The sequence below is a fragment of the Pinus tabuliformis genome, chromosome 4_1 (genome assembly GCF_031772625.1).
Source record: "Pinus tabuliformis cultivar Carrire ecotype Pingquan chromosome 4_1, CPIR1, whole genome shotgun sequence".
Lineage (NCBI taxonomy): Eukaryota > Viridiplantae > Streptophyta > Pinopsida > Pinales > Pinaceae > Pinus > Pinus tabuliformis.
Window position 1 is genome coordinate 74,271,693 of NC_142303.1, and position 23,285 is coordinate 74,294,977.

The 23,285-nt window shown below is 38.2% G+C and overlaps 1 protein-coding gene across 3 annotated transcripts in view; it reads left to right on the forward strand.

The window, feature by feature from the left end:
• LOC149174219 (Metallo-hydrolase/oxidoreductase superfamily protein) overlaps nt 1-23,285 on the forward strand; it is a 460,911-nt gene that overhangs the window by 228,239 nt on the left and 209,387 nt on the right. For all 3 annotated transcript variants that reach the window (XM_089419245.1, XM_089419244.1, XM_089419243.1), the window contains exon 7: nt 2,683-2,768. In XM_089419245.1, coding sequence (XP_089275371.1) covers nt 2,683-2,768 — 86 coding nt within the window. The remainder of the gene's footprint in view (nt 1-2,682; nt 2,769-23,285) is intronic.

Genomic DNA, 23,285 nt, shown 5'->3' on the forward strand with positions numbered 1-23,285 from the left:
GCAATGTTTCCTGAGATGTCTAGGCAAGTCATTTCCCTAGTTTCTTGTTTGTTAGGATATCCCAATGATCAATGGGTAGATGAGGTTATTTTGGGGTTTTTGTAAGTCTTTTCTTCTGGTAAAAAACCATCCATCTTGTTCAATTACAGTCAGTTTCTGTCCGATGCAATTCATGATCAATTTTTAAAGTTCAGTGCTGAAGGTTCATTCAAGCACCAATAAGTTTTGATTTACTTATTCCTATATCATCAGTCAAAAAGGGTCAAGTTTCCTTTGCAGAAATTGGATGCTGGAGGCAAACCACAATCAGTGATTCATTGGGCCTCATTAGTGAGGAAAACCTTCAAAGATTTTTCTTTCAGTGATTTTGTTAATCAATTTTTGTATATGGAGATTGAAAAACTTAGAGCTCAATTGGAGAAGACTCAAGATAATAAGATAAAAGCTGATAATGCATATCTGGCCGAAGTACAAAAAAACTTCAGATTAATTAAGCAACTGGAGAAATATGAAAATGAATCAGTGATTGCACAAACATTATCAGAAGCCAAAGAAAAGATATGGATTGATATAAATTCAACCATAACTGAACTTTGGACATCCATTGAAATCATTTTTGAACAGGAGGGGTTAGTGCAAAAGTCAAAGGCATCCATTACAAAGATTAAAGAAGATTTAGATCACAAGCCAGGGGAAGCTACCAGAATAATCAAAGTGCTGAATTCTAAAACAAAAGAAGAACTAGAGGAGTTTGGAATTGAAGACAGGACTGATATAGTCCTAGAAGTAAGAAGGGTTTTGACAAAAAGAAACTTAATGTTACAATTAGAAAACAAATGTCAAAACTTGGAAGTACAAGTTAAAAAGTTTCATAAAAAGTTCAATGTTTTGTGCCAGAAAGGACTTCCAGCTCTACGAGATTCTAGTGGCCAATTGATTCCACTAGAAAATTACTAGCACAAATTGCATGAAACAACAGATAGAACCAAGTTTACAAAATTCAAAGGGATGATCAGTGGTAAAACATTCTTTGAAGGCCTTGAATTTGATCTTTTTATTCAACATGAAATTCAACACTTATTTATTACTAGGCCAACCTTTGAGAAATACACAAAAGTCGATGAGGCATATAGAAAAATAACAATTTTTTTTATCCCAGATGATAAAAGATGGGATAAATTAATTGAACTCACAGAGTAAAACAAAATGCACAGGTTCAGTAACCAGTGGCAGAGAAAGGAGGAGCAGAAAGCAAGAAAGGAGCAGAAAACAAAAAATTCAGTTTCCAGCAGCAGTCATCAAACAATAGCCTCGAATTGTGTGCTGATTATTCAAATCAGTTTAGAATAGCTATTTTTGTGTTCATTTTTTGTAATATCCAAATCAGTTTTGGATAATATTTCATTTTGTAATAAATTTTATTTCAGATCTAGATATTTTTGAATTACACTCTATAAGTATTTTGTATTTCAAAGAAGGAAGGGTTGAACCCTTGTGATGATCCAGTGACACCATTGTAATACTTTGAAATATTTCTGAAGATAATCAAAGGATTTTGGCTTCATTCTTAACAACTTTTGTGTCCATGTGAGTTTTTCTAGTTATTCATTTATGTTTTCCATAATTCAATTTTGCATATGTTCAAGGTAACATAGGAGTTAGGGTAAGGCTAGATTGAGTATCAATCTCCCTGACAACCCATTGCAAAGTTATAATCATTAAAGAGATTAATTAACTAAACAACCTGTTTAAGTTAGTTCCTCCATATCTTTTAATTATTGCTTTCTATCATCTCTTGAACATAATTTGTTTGGCTGTAAAATTTTTCTGCACGCATCAATTGTATTTGATTGGTTAAATATTCAATATGGATGTTTGATTATCATATATTTTCTTTATTTCTGCCTTCAAACTCAACTTAAAGATTTATTCCTGTTATGAATGAAAATCAACCCTTTGAGATTCTCAAAAATATTTAGATTTTATAAGTGTTAAAGGTTTGGTACATTGGTCATCCAATTCAATTAAATTCTTACTTAGATGCTTTGGCACAATTCCCCAGCCTAGAACTATCTACAAAGATATAACACAACATGCAAACTCTGCATGTCGCATGCAACTCACATGCATGCCTTGCATGTCACATGAAAGCTCCTAAAGAGGAAAAACAAGGTCCTTCTAGTTAAGACACAAGGCTAGAAGACATTTCGTAGCTATGAAAATCAACAAATTGTTCATAAAATCATTCCTTTGTAGTAGATTTTGTACATCGTTTCATTTACAAGAGGTTTATTGATTGAAAATATTAGCATGACATAGGGATTGCAAAGAGAATGCTAGTACTAGAAGTTTGTAGTTATGGGTTTATTGCTTTGTATTTGCAAATTCTAGATGCATGATCTCCTAAGATGTGCATATACATCGATGTATGGAAAATCTAATATTCTTGGAAATATTTCAACTTATTATGTACAATAGTAACAATAACGAAGCATATATATATATATATATATATATATATAGTTCTCATGTTTTTCTTTTCCTTCATGGCGTATTCTAATGAACATGATGCCTTTTTCCTACTTGTTTGTACACTTTGTTTATAAGAAATGTTCCTCAATTTTTTATTGGGAATGGCATTAATATTTCTTTTTTAATAACTTAATTGGTGGGTTGCTATAGGTGCAACAGGTATCAGATGCATCAATGTCGAAGGTGGATCTACACTTTGTATTGGTGGACAAGAGTTTCAAGTTATTTTTGCACCTGTAATGAAGCTCTACTTTTATTTTCCTTTTATGTGTATGTGCACTGATGCTAAAGCTTTGTGATATAACCAACATATGTCTATCTTAACCACAGATGGATTAAGAACCAAGAGGGATCAAGAGAAACCGAGGAACACATTTGTTGGTGCTTAAACAATTCTGGTTAAGATGGATCTTTGATGGATTATTTTATTATTGTTATTATATTTTTCTTATTGTATTTTTCATATTTTAATGTCATGGACCTCAACTTATTATTATTATTGTTCTTTTTATATTAACTTTGTGTTACATTGCACATGTCATACATATTGGACTACATAATACATCTTTCTTCTCTTAGTGCAATTACTTATTGGCGATGTTTATTTGGTACCCAGTTCAACCTTAGCATGGCTCCTTTATGGTTAATCTGGCTCCCTCCTTTATGAGTTATGTGTCGATTTGAGTCAATTTGTGCATTCAACTTTCCCCAAATTTTATTGGTGTACGTTTTGAGTTACTTGATACAAATAAGAGAAGCAAATTTGTACTTATAATTCCCAAATGAATTTACATCATTTGGGTACATCACGTTCTATTGTGATATCCCATACATTGGTTGTTTTACTTAGATGTGGTACAACCATCCCAACTTAGATTTCTGTTGAAGTCAATTCCGAGGTATTTGTAATCCGCAACTTCTTCTAGAATGCTGCCTTCAAAGTAGAACTTATGCTGGTTATGTTTTCTTTTGTTAGAAAAAACCACTACTTTCATTTTGCTAATAATATAGATTCAATATTTTTAAAAACTCTAGAAACATTTAAAATATGTAAGTTATAAAACTCAAATTTAAAATTCTAAAAAATTAATACAAAACAAAATACCGTTCTCACAATCAATAGCATAGCAATTCAGTGAGTTGTAGTTGAGTACTGAAGAACGAGATGCTACCGTTTCCTATAAACAAAATAGTTAGTGGCAGTAGTCCCTCTGGTATGCTCCATGCTTCCATATGGTCCCCGGTTGATATAGGATAAAAGTCATCAAATTCAACGTTGATTGAATTTAAAAAGAAAGAAAGAAAGAAAATTATTTAACGTCCATGAGGCTAAAGATAGCCTATGGGATAGATTGCTTCTTCATCTGGTTGATGTATTCGACCCTTTTCCTGTGAAGCCTCACAATAAACACTCCCAGCTTCTTGACAAACCCCTCGCTAAATAGATTATCCCAAGAGCTAGCTGCCAGAATATCTGCATAACTTTCCCTGTTGTCTTTGAAGGCCTCACATTCTAAAATGAAATGCTTTTCTATTTCCACTTTTCCGGAAGAACAAAAAATACATACTCTTTCCTCCCACACTTCTTTTGGCCTTTTCCAGCGCCCTATTTCACAACAGAGTTGATGAGAATTAGTCCTTAACTGAGCAATAAGAATTTTGGCTCTCCAAGAAATATTGGCCTCTATGTATGCTTTTTGTTGATGATTATCAGTGGATTAAACAATTCAATATAGTACTTTTTCTTTCTCCCTAACTCCTTATCCCAAGTACGCTCGTGGAACTTATCCATAACAAAAGATTTTATCTCTTCACTGTTTATGGGACACGTGTTGAAGAAAATACCCCATTTACTAAGCCATTTGTTATTTTGCTGCATCAAAGTCTTTCTTCTTTTGCACAATATGTCATTAAAAACAACCTTAGGCCATCTGCCCTCTTCCATTTGCTCAATTTTTTTAAAATACCCTATGACTCACACCATAGCAATTGCTTCAATAGGAGCAGCCCCTGTTTCACTTGACAAGATAGCATAAGGAACTGCACTTTTAATTTTGAATTTGTTTGTAATCGAACGCTTCTGAATTTGCTCAATTTGTTTCCACGGCATGTCGGATGTACTGCTGGTCCACAACTCACAACTATAGAGAATCATCGGAATCACTAGAAGCCCAAAAAGAGTTTGAGTGGTTTTCCAGTCCCATAACTCTGCCTCTCTACACCTATTTTGAAAAGCATAAAATGCTTTCCAACCTCCCAAAGTTCTTTTCTTTTTACAGCCATCCCAACTTAGATTTTTGTTGAAGTCAATTCCTAGGTATTTGTAATCCGCAACTTCTTCCAGAATGCTGCTTTCAAAGTGAAAACAAAGTTTAGGTCATTTAATTCTACTCGATGTTGATTTTTTTTTTTAAACCTTGGGATTTTTCGTTAATTTGATTGAAACTTTTTATTATTTAAATTTAAAATCAGATCAAAATTTTAAAAATATTTATCATTCAATTTATATAATTTTTAATTATTAATATTTCTTTTAATTGAAATTATGAATATTTAATATAAATTACGTCAAATGCTATTTGAAGGTCCATAACTTCATTGCTATAGTGTGACGAAGGATCATACACAATATTGATTTAAGTTGAAACCATCTTTTACTTAGGAGAATCTAATTATTATCATAATAATTAATATGTAACATGAGATTAGAGGTGGTTGAATTCCGCATCAAAGAAATTTCAAAATACCAAAGTAAAGAGTACAATTGGAAAATCAAGCCAATTATTACCTTTTAGATAACTTTGTTATATTGTATGCAAATTTATGGACCGAGGAATTCCTGTCACCAACATCTGATGCCATAGCTGTAAAATGTCTTTGTTTTCCCATTTTGATTGCCATGTTAATAGTTCCAAGGAGCAAGTTTTTTTTGCTTCATAATGCTTTATCTTGTACAATTTGAACTATTCTTCATGCTGTAATATGCTTTCAACTTGTAAGTTAATCTATAACTATCTGGAAAATGATGACAAATTACTGGAAAAAGCAGTAATGGCTATTGTGAGCTATTTTGTTTGTGACTGGAAAAGAAATGTTACAATTCCAAGGCAGCATGTTTTTACATTTGAAAACACTTTCTGACTGTCTATGTTGTAAGAGACAAAACAAACCTTAATAATTCCAAGGCAGCATATCATTACACAGTTTTTTGTTTGTGACTGGAAAAGAAACGTTACAATTCCAAGGCAGCATGTTTTTACATTTGAAAACACTTTCTGACTGTTTATGTTGTAAGAGACAAAACAAACCTTAATAATTCCAAGGCAGCATATCATTAGACAGTTTTTTCTGAAGATACATCTGACTTCTTTAGCATTCTTCATGCTGGAATATTCTTTCAAGTCAAGAGTTAGGTTATTGTTTATTGTGTTGTGAGGAAATGGAAAAATATGCATGGGACATTTGCTCGCTATTATATGCGATGCTATTATACTGGGATTTTCTAATTGTGTCTAGAAAGACGCTTTTTGAATCCTATAAATTTGACCTCTATTGTGGGTCATGAGACTCGGAGATATTTTAAAATATATTCTATTGTTTGATTTCTGATATCTACCAGATAGCAAAATTATTACCTAAGCATTTTATTATCAGACCTTTAAATTTTTTATATTATATATATTTATTATTTTCTGAGAATGTGAAAAATAAATATTAGTATTTTTCTGTTATATATGTACGTTGTAAAATATACATCTCTGTTCTATACTTTTAATTTTTTTTTTTTTGGGCAGTGAAAGTGGTAACAACAACAGCAGGATGAGACCCCTACTATCTCCACAAGCCCCACATGTTCAAGAACATAATGCGGAGACAACAATAGGTACCCACAAGCAATCAAACAACGTTTCCAAGAAGCCCTTAATGAAATTCATGAAAAAGATAACACAGAACAAGGCAAAAAATAGTGGGGGCTGGGAGGAATGGCAATGCACTTTGTGTGACATGTCTTTAAGGGTAGATATACAAGAGTATGTCATCATCTTTTGGGCATATCTTGGTTAGGAGTGAAGGGTTGCACATGCAACCTTGAACAAAAAATGGAGATGACTAAGCTTCACATGAAAGCCAGTAGAAGCAATGAATGTGATATTAATATTGTATCTCCTAATAAGAGAGGTAGACATGAAGATTCATCCCAATATATGAATGAACAAAGTCACATCCAAATTGAGACTACTCAAGGGGGTTCTAGTACTTGTTGAAGAATCTAGGGCATTCAGAAATTACAGTGATTCTTCTTAACATGATAACAATTTGTGAATTATTTATATAATTAATCTTAACTTGATCTTCTATTTATTATTAGTGTGTGTGTTTACTTCATCAAACTGCTACCAAAAACAAAAGAGACAAGAACACAAAGTGTTTGGCTTTCTGCGAGGGCCAAAACCTCCCTCTTTTGAGAGGAAAACCCACGCAAAATTCTTCTTATAGAGATCCCAATTGATGAATACCGAGACCATGACCCTTGACACAATCTGCCTCTCCAAGACCAAGACATCAATCCTCTTCCTCGGACACCGCTGAGATCATCATTATCATTGCTGCACTACTACATCACTGATATCTTCAGTACTACTGCCATCATTGATAACATCATTGCTGCATCATAATTGTCCCTTAAAATTACCACAGAGGTGATCTCTGCATTTTCAATGAGATCATGATCTTACAAGAACTAGATCATAACTTTGTCACTGATCATCCTTGTCACAGCGTCTTCCATTATGCCGAGAATGTAACTATCACTGTCATTACTACAACAACACTTGATACTGCTTGAAACCCTCGTTACTGCTTCTCATTGTGCCCAGACTTCAGTAATTTCCGAAATTCTTTTTCAACATGATTATGTAAGATATATATGCCGACGCTTCCATCTAGGCCGAGATAGTGATGGTCACTACTTTCTCATTATGCCAAGATTGTTATAACTGTGCCTTAAAATTACCACAGAGGTGGTCTATGCATTTTCAACAAGATCAGGATCTTACAAGAACTAGATCATGACTTTGTCACTGATCATCCTTGTCACAGCTTCTTCCATTATGCCGAGAATGTAACTATCACTGACATTACTACAACAACACTTGATACTGATTGAAACCCTCTTTACTGCTTCTCATTGTGCCCAGACTTCCAGTAATTTCCGAAATTCTTTTTCAACATGATTATGTAAGATATATATGTCAAGGCTTCCATCTAGGCCGAGACAGTGATGGTTACTGCTTTCTCATTATGCCAAGATTGTTATGCTCCTTCACTGTCATGAATCTGAGATTGATCAACTGTGTCACTGTTGATACTGCGGCTTATCAAGACTGTGGTACTATCCAAGAGAATATAGATATTCTTTTGCCGAGATTATCCATTCATTCGAAGTTCTGTTTGCTCCATCCATCCGAGATGCAATTTACTACACCTACAGGGATGCCGCGAATGCGACTAGCACAAAACTTCTTGTGTCTTCTTTTTATGCGTTTCTTGGATCTCTGAGATCATACGTGTTGCTATGAGACTAGCCCGGGTTCTTCTGCTCCTTATACCCATCCGAGGTAGCAGTCAAACCCTAGATCTATCCCACCTTTGATGCAGATCTTCTGCTCCTTTAATCACCCGAAATTTCAGAGATAAATTGCGAATTCTCTTTTGCGATTTGCGCTGACCCTAAGTGGGCATTTATAGTGGTCTGAGCCTTGTAATTGAGCCGACGTGAATCCATGAACTGACATGTCATTTAACTAAGCCAACACAATGTTACTTGGGAGTGGGAGCGGGAGCGGGGAGCGGGAGCGACCATTTTCAGAAGCTCCCGGTTTGGGAGCGAATCCGGGAGCAATTTTTTAAAAATATATATATTTTTTAATTTTTGATACATATATGTCAACAAAAACATGTAGAATGATGAAATAGACATAAAAAACATAAAAAAACATAAATTGATCATTGAACCATATCACATCAATCATCTAGAAATTATAATCGTCATCAACCATGTCCACAAGTTAGTAAAATACATATTACAACTGCAACATATTGAGTCTTATAAATCATGATTCATCAAATTCAATATTAAAGTTTCAACTTCAAGCTTTCAGAATTGAAAATTCAATAACATTTATCATCATTGATCACCAAAGTTGTACTTGTAAGCCAAGTTTAACCATTACAAGAAGTAATATCGAAGATATTTCTAAGTCCTAACTTCTAACTGTTAACATGATATGAAATGTTAAAAATTTATAAAATGAAACATGAATAATGAGATGAAATGAAACAACTTTAGTCTTTCACAAAGCATCATATTCATAATTCACAATCATTACCAATGAGTTATAATTGCCAATGAGTTATAATTACCAATGAGTTATAATTGCAAGGCCCAACTTCAAACTTCAAATTTTCATTGTCACAGTGATATAATGTTTACAAAAAATATCATAATGATATGAAAGAGTCAAGAGTCAAGAGTCAAGGACTCAAAACTAAACAGTTATGAAAACTAAAGTCTAATAGAAACTAAAAAAGACAAGTAAACTGTAAATCTACAAGTGGCCCTTGCCACGAGAGTCTCCAGGAGTATAAGCAGGTTGTGGTGGTCTTCTAGGAGTCTCCCGCACAGACCGATGACCAGAACTAGAACCTCCACGCGAGGGTGTCGATGGAGGTGGCGACAGCAATGGAACAAGACTCGGGCCTCGAGCACTGCTACTGGATGGTGGAGGTGGAGGTGGCATGGCTGCTGCAGCTGCTTCATTTTCATCCCTTACAAGCTCCTCTTCTAGTTCTTCAATATGTACAATGCCATCCTCCAAATTGTCGTCCTCAGGGTGATTGTCCCAAATTTTATATGTGGGATCTTCATTAGCCCGATCACAGTAATGGCTCAACAACCTCAAGTTGTAGTGCACATAAACCAAGCTTTCTGCTCGGTTTTCGTTGAGTCTGTTTCTTTTCACATTATGTATATAACTGTAGGTGCTCCAACACCTCTCTGCAGAAGAAGAATTTACAACCTGTGAAAGAACTTTTTTTGCCAATTTTGGCAAAAGTCCGTGGCCGCCATATGTTTCCCACCATGTGAGAGAATCAAATTTATCTTTGTCGTCCATTGCATGGAAGTTACCATACAAACCAGTGCCACTGAAGTATCTGCCTATTTCAAGGCGCACAGCTGCACATTCCTCCCTGTCAGGCACCAACTTTTCTAATGCTTCCAGATATCCTTTAGTTACCTCTTGATCTAAATGGGGTTTGGTCCTAACCCCACCCCCTGCTGCAGGTTGGCCCAACCAAGATGTAGAGTAGTATTTTGGCGTAAGGATATACGCCAAGCAATGTAGTGGAAGGTTAAGCCTATTCCACTGTTCACACACACAATCATGAATCAGTTTGTACAAGTTGGGATCTCTATTATGAACAATGTCTTTTATTTCCCCCAACATGGTATCCATTTGCTCATACACCTCGCCAATCACTGGTTTGTCTGTATCTGCAAACCGAATCATGTGATAAATTGGCTTGGTGAAATCCAATACCTGCCTCACAGTTGTCCAAAACTGCCCATCAAGAGCGGCCTCCTCCACCGTTTCAAAACCTGCCATGTCAGCTACATTTGTAGCCCTTTCCTTTAACACCTGCCAATGTGGACTTGATACCATGCTAGCTAATGCCTCTCTTACCTTCAAAAGGCGCCTGAAGGTGAGGTAATAGCTACCAAATCTAGTCCTCGCAATCTTCAGCAACTCCAATCTCGAGTGACTGCGGAAAAGGCCATGGGTATTGCTATGATTTGTAATAAATTTTATCATTTGTTTTCCTTTCTTGTACAAATCACCAATCCATTGGTATTGTTCATTTTTGTTTTTGACAATATCATGCAACAGAAGGTTCAATGTGTGAACCAAACATCCAGACCAAAATATGTTCGGGTATTTATCCTCAATAATTGCTCCCGCTGCCTTACAATTAGGAGCATTATCAGTGATGACTTGGATGACATTGTATGGGCCAATACGCTCAATTGTTTCAAGTAATGCTTCTGCAATGTTGATAGCGGTCTTGAACTTGTCTGAGTAATCATGTGCAGCTAGAAAGATGGGACCACTAACAGACACAGCAAGAACACTTATCAATGGCTTGCCTTTTACATTTGTCCATCCATCAGATACAATGGACACCCCATTGTCAGTCCAAGAACTTGTCATTTTATTCAAAGAATGTGATATTTTTGCTTTTTCATGATCAAGGCCAACAGTTCTTGCCTTGTCATACCCAGGGCTCTTGTATCCTTTAGGGGCATCATTTATGGCAGAAACCATTTCGTGCCAATAAGGTGAGCGTAGAACATTGAATGGTATCCCACATGCATAGAGGAACCTGTAAACTTTTGAATCCACATCATTCCTACACCCCTCATCAAGGAAATCTGATATGGTTCTACGCCTTAAAGATGATGACCCTGTGCCTCCATGTCCATATCCACTGCCTTGGGAGGATGCTGAAGGAGTTCTTTGTGATTGTGAGCTTGGTTCAAAGAAACCCCTTGATCTTTTTGTTCTGTATTGGGCGTCCTCCTCTTCCTTTATGTATTTGGCTCTATCTGCTGTTGACACCGCTGCACAAGTTTTGATTCCTATTTGTTTCTCTCCATCCCATGGCCTTTTCCCGCAGAGGTGTCTTCTAGCACGGGTGTATGAACCTGTGTAATCAGTGTTGCAATGGGGGCAATGAAATTTAGTGGTTCCACCCCCTCTCCCTGTTTCAGCCCTGTGAACATATTTCCACAATGGAGTTTGGTCTTGTTTAGTTTTTTGAGGGTCATGTTCACCCTCCTCCACCTCCTCCTCACTGGGGTTTTCACCCATTTGACTTCCTCCGGCTTCTTCATCCACCTCTTCAGTTTCAGGCCCCCTCCGTTTCCTACTCTCCACCACCATAATAACCATAAAAGGGACCAGGAAGAGGAAAATGCCAATAAATATCCCCAGGTCCATGGTGTTTGATGTTTGTAGGGTTTTGAGTCTTGAATCTGCAAATTAATTTAATTTATTGGGATTAATTAATTTAATTTAAATAAATGATTTTTAAACAGTTAAACTCAAACAACTAAATTAAATCAACTAAATTAACTACCTAACCAGCTAAACTAACTAGATTACTAAGTTACTTACCTCTGCAGGCTTGCTCCTCGCTCCTTGGCAGTTGCTCCTCGCTCCTCAGCACTTGCTCTTCGCTCCAATGCTCTTGCTCCAGCTCCAAACTTGCTCAATGAAGTGATAATGAATGTTTTTTTGGCCCATTGGCCTTATAAAACAAAAAAAAATTTCTAAAATTTTTAATTTTTTCGGGTCCGACGGATTTTTTTTCCGCCGAACCGCTCCGGCCCGGCCCGATTCGCTCCCGGAGCGTTTTTTAATGCCCGGGAGCGATCAGGGAGCGATCGCTCCCCGATCGCTCCCGGGCATTAAAAATCGCTCCGGGAGCGCGGGAGCGATCGCTCCCTGAGTCGCTCCCTAACAGACCAGGGAGCGTAAATTTTTTTACGGGAGCGCACTCCCGAAAATCGCTCCCGTCCGGGAGCGATTTTGGGAGCGCGCTCCCGAGCCGCTCCCGCCCGGAGCGCGCTTCGGGAGCGGGTTCGAAGGGGGGGGGGGGCGCTCCCCCGCAACACTGAGCCGACACGACTGCCATTTATTTATTTAATTCGATATTGAAGCCGACTTGATGAGTTTTGTATTGATTTGCTTGTAGACTTCTTGAGCTTGCCAATGGAGGATTGTTCTTGGTCTTGGAGGGCTGCTTTGACCTGAATACATTTTACATATGCTCTTAAAGAGCTCCTTCATACATGACTTGACTCCTTGACTTTCTTAATAAATCCTAAAGACATCAAGAAGAAGTCTTTTTACCTAATGACACTTCTTGCTCATGAAACCCATGTAGCAAGGCATGCAAAAATAGTTTATTCTCTTTTGTTACATCATGTCATTATGAAGACCGAACCTAGTTACACTTTTTTCAACACTTCCTCTTAACTAGGGAGCTATTCATAATGGTACTTGGTCATTCTCAATTTGAAGAATTTCTCATATGAAGAATCAGATTTGCAATCCATTTGTTATAGCATCATTTCAACCAACATTGTTTCATATAGCAAGGCCTTGACTAACAGCTCTATCTCTCACTTAGATCAAAGCACACAATGTTGGGGAGACCAATGACTGATAGATACACATCATCATTGTCTCTCTTAGGGTCATACCCTCTCGGGTGTTCTCCGAGTATGCCCTACTAGGACTATTCTCATCTTGGGTTCCCAGCCCTCAAGAATATTGGTCCTCTTGCCCACTCTTGTCTTGGATGCCCTACCACATCCTCAAAGAGTGTCGGATGCCAGATGATTACACAATCCTCCATTCTTTCTTCCAAACTGAAGACAAGAATGTCGTGTCTAACTCTCCCTCTCAACCAGGGATGAGTTCCAAGTTTCTCTTCACTCAGAAACTTACTCGAGTTCCTTTACTCATAGGAACCTCCCAGAGCTCCCTCTTACCTAGGAATTCTATCATTAGTACTTTATAGGGTCTTCTAGTTGACTGACGATCCAAGACTTCGATGTCATTAATTTCTTCACATGTAGTGTTCAACCATCCATCACTTTCCTCCATGTCATCCGGAAAGTATCCTCCTTGGATTTACATCTGGGGCTTCCTTCATAGGGCCATCTATCTTCACCTTTTCTTCAATGGTGATCGCTCTAGATCACAAGGTACATAGTTGTGACATCCTTCACAACTCTCCTTACCTTGGCCCTAAACACATACCCAAACTTTCTCCAATAGGTCAGAAACCAAAAAAAATTCACATATTACCTTTTTGGTGATGGCCTTTTCCAGTGACATCTTCTTGTAGGTATCAACACCCTGCATGCTTGTTTACACATCTCCAATGATATCTGTTGTCAAGGGATTTCATCGTTTCAGACTTCCATCAGAGTCTTTATATCCTTTTGGGAGATTTCGTAGTCAACCCTTCCTGATTCTTTGGATGTTGATTGCCTTCATCATGGTTGCATATTTCATGATCTCTTCCGCCCTCACACCTTTCATTCTTAGGAGCTTTCAATTAGAGTTCTTCAATTGTAGTCAACCACCTCATACTTCATGTGATGACATATTATGTTGATTTCATATTATGTCTTTTTGCATCCTTTCAGAGGAGGAGATCCTTTTCTTCTTGATCATGCTTGATCTATGATACCTGCAACCATATATCATGACATTACAATATTGAATACAAATACAAGCATATATACCTCATTTTTCCTTCAGGCTTCTTCCAACAACATTCTTGATTGAAAAGATCTTCAATCCCTTGATTAGCTTCATTTCTCATGTCTTCGGACCATCATCTCATGAATTCTAAAAGTTGGATTTCCTAATGAGACATTTGCTGCCTTCCCAGACTAGGGGATCCTTCGCTGAGGTTTCTATTAGAGACTCTTCAAGATCTAGTATATCCCCATTTGGCAAATGTTCCCTTTGACCTAGATGACTTCTTCCTTTCCTTTGATATTCAATGAAATTCCCAAGAGCTATGTCCTTCATGATTCCCATATGAGCTCTTGTTTCCATGATGCCACGATGGATCTTCTTATCATGGTCATATCTGCAAGGACTTTTGATAGGATTCTTTTGAGAGGGACACCATCTCATTCACATTGGAGATCTATTACTCCCTCTTTCCTTTAGCTTCCCCTATCCTTCGAATGATATGGACTCTTCTCCATAATCTTTCCATAGCATTGTCCTGTCAACCTTTCCTTTGCACATATTTGAGCCCTTTGGCTTTCTCTATTCAGCATAGAGACCACAAACTGTTGATGGACAACTGTTACCTTGCTTATCAATATCAATATCAATGATGATTATTTTTCTCATCATTTTTCCTAGATCTTGTAACTGAGATCTCATGAAGATATTTCTTCATTCTTTGATACCTTCTTTATTGCATTTCAGATAGTATATCCTCTAGCATTTCATGTATCCTTCTTATGTCTCCTTTCTTACTTTATAGGAAAGAGAGAACCTTAAGAGTTCTCATGAGTTCATAGGAGACCTTAATGTACTGAATTCTCTTCTTCATAAGGATTCTGTCACTCCTTCTGCAAGAACTTTTGATGACCCATCTAACCCATAGATCTTCTTGCAATCATGAAGTCATAGAACCAAACTTGATTATAGAATGAAAAGATACTTACTTGATATGTGAAGATGAGATCTTCACCCTGATCATGATGACTGTTGATGAGGCAGATGTATTGATGCTTCCACCGGATGAGATCCTTGATAGGAAGATTGCCTTCCTTGCCTTCAAGCTATCTTGATATACAAACTGTTGATATGTATCCGGAGATCTGAAGGTTTCATCTTTTGACTGTAGATCTCCTTGCTGTTGTAGACTGTCATTGTAGACTGCCTTTTGGACTTCGACCTTTTTTGAGATGATGTAGTCTTTGATTGCTTTGTGGACATCTTGATGAGAGTCTTGGTGGTCTTTTAGTGATGACTGTGGAGACAAAAGATTTTGTTGTTGTAGATTATCTCCTTGATCGGACAGACAACAACCCTTGTTACTATATACTGCTGTTGTAGGTTGATCCTTTGATCTAGGGTTTGATCAAGATGTAGATCTTGATATTCTTCAGCTTGCTGAGATGTTTTGCTTTGATCTTTGCATGTCTCTTTTCTTCCCTCTCTTTGACTTCTGAAACCATCGCTCTGATACCATGTTGAAGAATCTAGGGCATTCAGAAATTATAGTGATTCTTCTTAACATGATAACAATTTGTGAGGTATATATAATTAATCTTAACTTGATCTTCCATTTATTATTAGTGTGTGTGTTTACTTCATCAAACTGCTACCAAAAACAAAAGAGACAAGAACACAAAGTATTTGGCTTTCTGCTAGGGCCAAAACCTCTCCCTCTTTGAGAGGAAAACCCACGCAAAATTCTTTTTATAGAGATCCCAATTGATGAATACCAAGATCATGACCCTTGACACAATCTGCCTCTCCAAGACCAAGACATCAATCCTCTTCCTTGGACACTGCTGAGATCATCATTATCACTACTGCACTACTGCATCACTGATATCTTCAGTACTGCTGCCATCATTGATAACATCATTGCTGCACCATGACTGTCCCTTGAAATTACCACAGAGGTGATCTCTGCATTTTCAACGAGATCATGATCTTACAAGAACTAGATCATGACTTTGTCACTGATCATCCTTGTCACAACTTCTTCCATTATGCCGAGAATGTAACTATCACTGTCATTACTACAACAACACTTGATACTGCTTGAAACCCTCGTTACTGCTTCTCATTGAGCCTAGACTTCCAATAATTTCCGAAATTCTTTTTCAACATGATTATGTAAGATATATATGCCGAGACTTCCATCTAGGCCAAAGAAGTGATGGTTATTGCTTTCTCATTATGCCAAGATTGTTATGCTCGTTCACTGTCATGAATTCGAGATTGATCAACTGTATCACTGTTGATACTGTGGCTTATCAAGATTGTGGTACTATATGAGAGAATAGAGATATCCTTATGTCGAGATTATCCATTCATCTGAAGTTCTGTCTGCTCCATCCATTCGAGATCCAACTTGACTGCACCTACAGGTATGCCGAGAATGAGAGTAGCATAGAACTTCTTGTGTCTTCTTGTTATGCGTTTCTTGATCTTTGAAATCATATGTGTTGCTTGTTGAAGTTTCTAAGTCTACTTAGTTAGAAACCCTCCATGCACTTTATCTGATTTATTCCTCCCTACTTGTTATGTTACTTAACAAGTTATTTACAATGTAAATAATGAAAATAAACACTAGTGCATGCTCAACATATTACAGATTAACAACTAAAGGAAACAGAAACAATTACACCATATGACACCATTATTTTTGGACCAATGTTCCCGAAAAAGACCAATGTCCCCGAAAAAACCCAATGTGGGAAAACCGGTGCAACTGTTTGAGGGTTTTCTTATTAAGCAATATTAGAGTACAATCTGGGTGCTGAAACTGGCCTACCCAACAGAGAATTTCCTTGGCAGTAATACCTCTCAGTTTCTGACAAATCTCCTAGCTGAAACCCTGGATAATCCTTCCGGCAGCTCCTCAGCACCAATCTGCCCCAAAAACCCCAGCGTCAGCCTCTCTCTGGACTGCGTCAACCCCTCTCTGCCTAGCACTGGCCCTGCATCACCCCGGATGGGTCTGCGTCAGCCCTCTGGCCCTCTACGTCAGCAATGCTGGCCTCTTTGAGGCTCTGCACAGCTCCCGACTTCCTCTGCGTGAGCCCTGGCTGGCTTTGCGTCACTCTCCCCAGCTACTGCGCTGCTCTCCCGACATTATCTCTACCTCTCTGTCTTTCTGTACTCAATGCCCCTCAGCTGCAACTCCCTATCACTAATTCTATGTCTCTTAGTAAACCCCGCTCTAAATAATAGAATGACTGATCACTCTGGTGTATTCTCCAAATGACCCTCGAGCCTCCTCTTATACTTTTCTCGTTGACATATCAACGATCGAGATTAAGTCCCTAATCAATGGCTAAGATTAGATCTGGCTTGATCCATGTCTTTTGGACCATTCTAACACAGTTTCATATTAATACACATTAATATTTTATTTTCCCTAAGTTTAGACTTAGGGACTCCTTTAAAAATATTAATTATTTTAATATCTCCCAAACTGTTTCGAATCTGCCCAAATCCTTTCTGGGTATTGGAGATCTCATGCGCCCCAACCTCTCCACCAAATTTCATGGCTAGAGCACATTCGATGCTACCCCAAATCAACATTGCTATGAGACTAGCTCGGGTTCTTCTGTTCCTTATACCCATCCAAGGTAGCAGTCAAACCCTAGATCTATCCCACCTTTGATGTGAATCTTCTGCACCTTTAATCACTCGAAATTTCAGAGATAAATTGCGAATTCTCTTGTGTGATTTACATTGACCCTAAGTGGGTATTTATAGTGGTTTGAGCCTTCTATTTGAGTCGACGTGAATCAATGAACCGACATGTCATTTAACCAATCGACATGACTGCCATTTATTTATTTAATTCGATATTGAAGCCGACTTGATGAGATTTGTATCAATTTGCTTGCAGACTTCTTGAGCTTGACAATGGAGGATTGTTCTTGGTCTTGGAGGGCTGCTTTGACTTGAATACATTTTACATATGCTCTTAAAGAGCTCCTTCATACATGACTTGATTCTTTGACTTTATTAATAAATCCTAAAGACATCAAGAAGAAGCCTTTTTACCTAATGACACTTCTTGCTCATGAAACCCATGTAGCAAGGCATGCAAAAATAATTTATTCTCTTATATTACATCATTTACAAAGATCATGTCATTATGAAGACCGAACCTAGTTACACTTTCTTCAACAGTACTAAGAGGACTAGTGTAAGTGAATCCACTCAAAAGATGTACAATGTCTTGCATAGGGATGAAGCAGATGATGCCATAACATTATTTTTATGGCAAATGGAATTTCGTTTAATGCCACTCGTTCACTATACTATAAAGAAATGGTGAGAAAAATCATAGCTGTAGGGACAAGATATGCACCCCTAGGTTACAACAAAATGAGGACTTCATTGTTAGATAGAGGGGTGACAAGAATAGATGGACTTATGGAAGACCTCAAACAATCTTGGGTTCATTCAGGTTGTTCAATTGTCATGATGGTTGGACATATATTCAACAAAGATCTTTGTTGAATTTTATTGTCACATCACATCACCAGAAGGGCCTTATTTTTTAAAAACAATTATTTGGTCCTTCAAATGTGGCACATGTCATAATAGATGCAACATTTGTATGTAGAGTAGCGAGATTGATGATCCAAAGTCGATATAGGCATATCTTTTGGACTCCTTGTTGTGTACATGCCCTTAAAAATGTCTTAAAAAACATTGGAAAAATACAGTGGATTGCAAAAATCATTTTAGATGCAAGGGAGGCACAAATGTTCATCTTCAACCACCATGCTTCCTTGGCAATTTACAGGATGTATTCAAAGAAGCATTTTTTAAAACCTGCAGAAACAAGATATGCCACTTACTTTATTTTGCTTGAGTGCATGGTTGAGGTTTATGCATATTTACAAGCCATTGTTGTTTCTTTAGAGTGGAATGCATGGACCGCGTTTAAGTCACCTCAATCGAAGAAGATAAGAGAAATGTTTCTTAGCGAGGATTGGTGGGCTGATTGTAGATATATTGTCTCTTTCACTGCTCCAATTATGAAGTTGATCATATATGCTGATTTAGATTCTCCTTCTCTTGGATAAATATACGAATGTATTGATACCATGGTGGTTAAGGTAAAGCACATCATTTGCCAAAGAAACCCTTCTTCGACTTCATTCAAGGAAGCTACTTGAATATTTAGAGGGAGTTGCTTCATGATGGGATGTGAATGCTTAAGATGTTGCCCAAATTGATGATGATGATGTCAATCCTGTTGAGAAATCTAGGGCATAGAAATGAGGTGATTTCTCTTGAATGATAACTGCTTATGAATGCTTTTTACTTCTTTAGATTAGGATCTTCTCTTTACTTAGATTATTATAGTGTTCCTCTTCATCAAACAGCTACCAAAGCATAAACAATAAAGAGGCAAGAGACACAAAATATAGGCGATCAGTCAGAGGGCTATAACCTCTCCAACTTGAGAGGAAAACCCAAATAAATTCTTCTTCTTATAGAGGCTTCAATTGATGAATACCACGTTAGTTTTTGTAGCATTGGATGTGTTCTAGCCAGGAAATTTTGTGGAGAGGCTAGAATACAAGAGATCTCCAAAACCCAGAAATCGTTTATGGAAATTCCACCTAGAAATGATTTAATCAGATTATTAGTCAATTTTTAAATATTTCCTAAGTCTAAACTTAGGGAATATGACTAATTAATCATAATTAATTAAGTTATGGTGTGAATGTTCTAGAAACTCACACAGATCGACTTCAAGTTAATCCTAGCCATCGATTAAGATCTAATCTTGGTTGTTGAAGTCTCAACAGAGGATTATAAGAAGTCGTCGATGGGGCTTGGAGAAATCACTTGAGTAGAATGATATCTTGAGTAGCAGCATTTAGTTGCAGGAGAGAGAGCCACAATAGCCTCTAGAGGCAAAGTCGATTTCGCTGGGGAAAGCAGAATTTTAGTGCCAGAAGCTGGGTAGAGGTTCCAGAGGCCAGAAGATATGTTTTCCCAGACAACAGCTGATCAGACGGCTTGAGAAGAAGCTGATTTGAGCTGAGTGCAAGAGCAACTGCGCTAGAATGATGCAGTGACTGCACATAGCCAGTTTGGATGGCTCAATTTGAGCTGAGGTCAGTGCCCGGATTTGTTTGTGGAGTGAGGAAATTCCTCACTAAATTTTTCTTGCTAGTATTTCTATGTAGGATTACCAGTTTTGACATCCAGTTGTACTCAGATTATTTCACTATTGCATAATAATAAAACCCTCAGCTGCTGCACCAATTTTCTTGAGTTGGGTTTTTCTGGGGATGTTGGTCCAAAAATAATTGTGTCATTTTATGTGTGTGTGCTAGTATTTATTCAGTGTTTATTTCTTCCACAGTTTATTTGTGTAGGTTGCAATGTGATTGATTCAGTATTTGCTGTAGCACGCAGTAAATAAATTGTTAAAATTAATTTAACAATTTGGGGAATTATTTCTAGTTACTGCAATAGGATCGAGTTTCCGATTTTTCACATGGTATCGGAGCACAAATGATTAACTAGAGAGCTCAGTAGCGAAGTAAGATGGATTTTAGTTGTTCATTGAGGGACAACAAATCAAAACCCTAGAGGCACTGTAGTCACCTTGGCCAAGAGGTCGAATTCTTGAGGAGAATCGATTTTTTCTGAGAGAGGGACAAAAAAGTTTGATTTCTCAAGATTGAGGGATTCCAGAGGTAGAGGGAGCAGCCAATATTTTTTCGCAGAGCTAATCTCTAGCTGGATGCAGTAGTTTTGCAGTGGTTTGCTGGAGGAGAACTAGCGTTGGGTGGAAGAAGAGCACACATCGAGGGAAAATTTTCCTCAGGGAACTTCTAGTCTCAAGAAGTTCGATTTCCCTTGCAGATCAACAGTTGTTGTGAGCAGTTTTTCTCATTCCAGAAGGGAGTGCGAATAGCCTAGCAACAACTGAGCAAAAGTTAAGAGGAGATTTTCGACATCATAAGAGATGGCGACTGTTGGACTATGAGATCGTGACAGGTTGGATAGTGCTTCCAACTATGTCATCTGGAAGGCAATAATGTCCTTCCTTCTAGATGAATATGGCCTGAAACCCTTCATGGATGTAGTGGTAGCTATCCCCCAGGATGTAGATTAGCTGAAGGAGTACAAAAAAGAGATGGCGAAGGCAAAGAGGTTGATTCTTGATGGTGTTCGAGATCACATTGTATCACACATAGCGACCCAGGGAACAACCAAAGAGATGTGGGATACACTTTCCACGTTATATTAGGGCACTTCCGAGTAGCGAAAGATGTACTTGGAGGAGAAGCTGAGATGCACTAGGATGCAGAAAGGGGAACACATAGACCTCTTCCTCACTAGGATTCAGGAGATCCAAGATCAGTTGTCAGCTGTTGGGACAACGCCTTAACGCACAGAGCTAGTGTGATTGACACTCAACAATGTCTCCAAGGAGTGGCAGGTATTCGTCCAAAGCGTTTTGGGCAGAGAAACCTTGCCAAGGTGGGACAGGATGTGGGCCAGTTTGTAGTAGGAGGAGTTGAGATGAGACTTAGTGAAGAACTCCATCAGTGGTAGCAGCAGCGTGTCAAAGCAAGTGAAGGAAGAGGAGAATGTGGGCCTCGCATTGGAGGGTCCTAGTCAGGGACAAGGGGAGCACCATAAGAAGAAGAAGGACCTGTCAAAGGTCAAGTGCTTCAGGTGTGGTGAGCTCAATCACTACAGTACCTAGTGTCCTCTCAAGAGGAGGGACAAGGAGGAGAAGTAGGACCAATAGGCAGCATCAACAAAGATCGATAGGTTGTCCTCCAGGCTGGAGGAAGACTTCGCCATGTTTGCTGACATACCCGTAAGAGTGAAATGGGGAGATTTGGTTTTGTAGCCCCAGAGTGCTAAAGATGGGCAGGATTCTTGAGGAGGTCCACCTCTTGAATCAATACCTTGCTACGGGGGCCCACAGTATTTCAGTAGCAGGATGGATCAGTGGTAGTAGATGTAGTCAGATGCCAGAGTGACAGATGCAGAGTCTAGTCGCAGTCAGATACTGGGGAGTGCATTGCAGAATTGGCAGCAGTGCAGTTGGCACAATGTAGATGTAGTGGCAGCGCATGCACATATGCCTCAGTGACAACGTAGATACTAGCAACAGTCAGAGACTCGGGTGACAGATGCATCATACTGATCACAATTGATTCAGTATTTAGGATGCTTTTTAGTTGCAGATGTTGCAGTTGCAACAACAACAGATGGAGAGGGAGTTGCAGTGCAGATACAGTGTTGACAACAGTTCAGCAGGGTTAGTAGCAACATAGATGCAACACATATAAGAGTTGCACAGTAGTTGGTGGGCAACAATAACCAAATATCAACAACGTAACAGGAGATGATGCAGAGATAGGGTATTGCTACAGGGGGCAGCAATGCTAGAACACATTCCTCGCTAAGAGGGAGTGTTAGTTTTTGTAGCATCGGATGTGTTCTAGCCAAGAAATTTTGTGGAGAGGATTGAATACAGGAGATCTCCAAAACCTAGAATTTGTTTGTGGAAATTCCTCCTAGAAATGACTTAATTGGATTATTAGTCAGTTTTTAAATATTTCTAAAGTCTAAACTTAGGGAATATGACTAATTAATCAGAATTAATTAAGTTATGGTGTGAATGTTCTAGAAACTCACACAGATCGACTTCAAGTTAATCCTAGCCATCGTTTAAGATCTAATCTTGGCCGTTGAAGTCTCAACAGAGGATTATAAGAATAAGTCGATGGGGCTTGGAGAAATCACTTGAGCAGTTCAATTTCATGAGTAGCAAGGACAGTGAAGCCGAAGAAAGGATTCCGGTTCCGGTGAGTGCATTTTCAGAGAGGCAGAGGAGCCACAGAGAGGCTGACGTAGAGTAGCGCAGTAGCCTTTAGAGGAAAAGTCGATTTTGTTGGGGGAAGCAGAATTTTAGTGCTAGAAGTTGGGTAGAGGTTCCAGAGGCTAGGAGATATGTTTTCCCAGACAACAGTTGATCAGACGACTTGAGGAGAAGTTGTTCTGAGTTGAGTGCAGGAGCAACTGCGCTAGGGTGACGCAGTGACTGCGTAAAGCCAGTTTGAACGGCTCAATTTGTGCTGAGCTTAGTGCCTGGATTTGCCTATGGAGCGAGAAAATTCCTCGCTTGATTTTTCTTGCCAGTATTTCTCTATAGGATTGCCAGTTTTGACATCCAGTTGTATTCAGATTATTTCACTGTTGCATAATAATAAAACCCTCAACTGCTGCACCAGTTTTCTTGAGTTGGGTTTTTCCGAGGACATTGGTCCAAAAATAATTGTGTCATTTTATGTGTGTGCTAGTATTTCTTCCAGTGTTTATTTCTTCCACAGTTTGTTTGTGTAG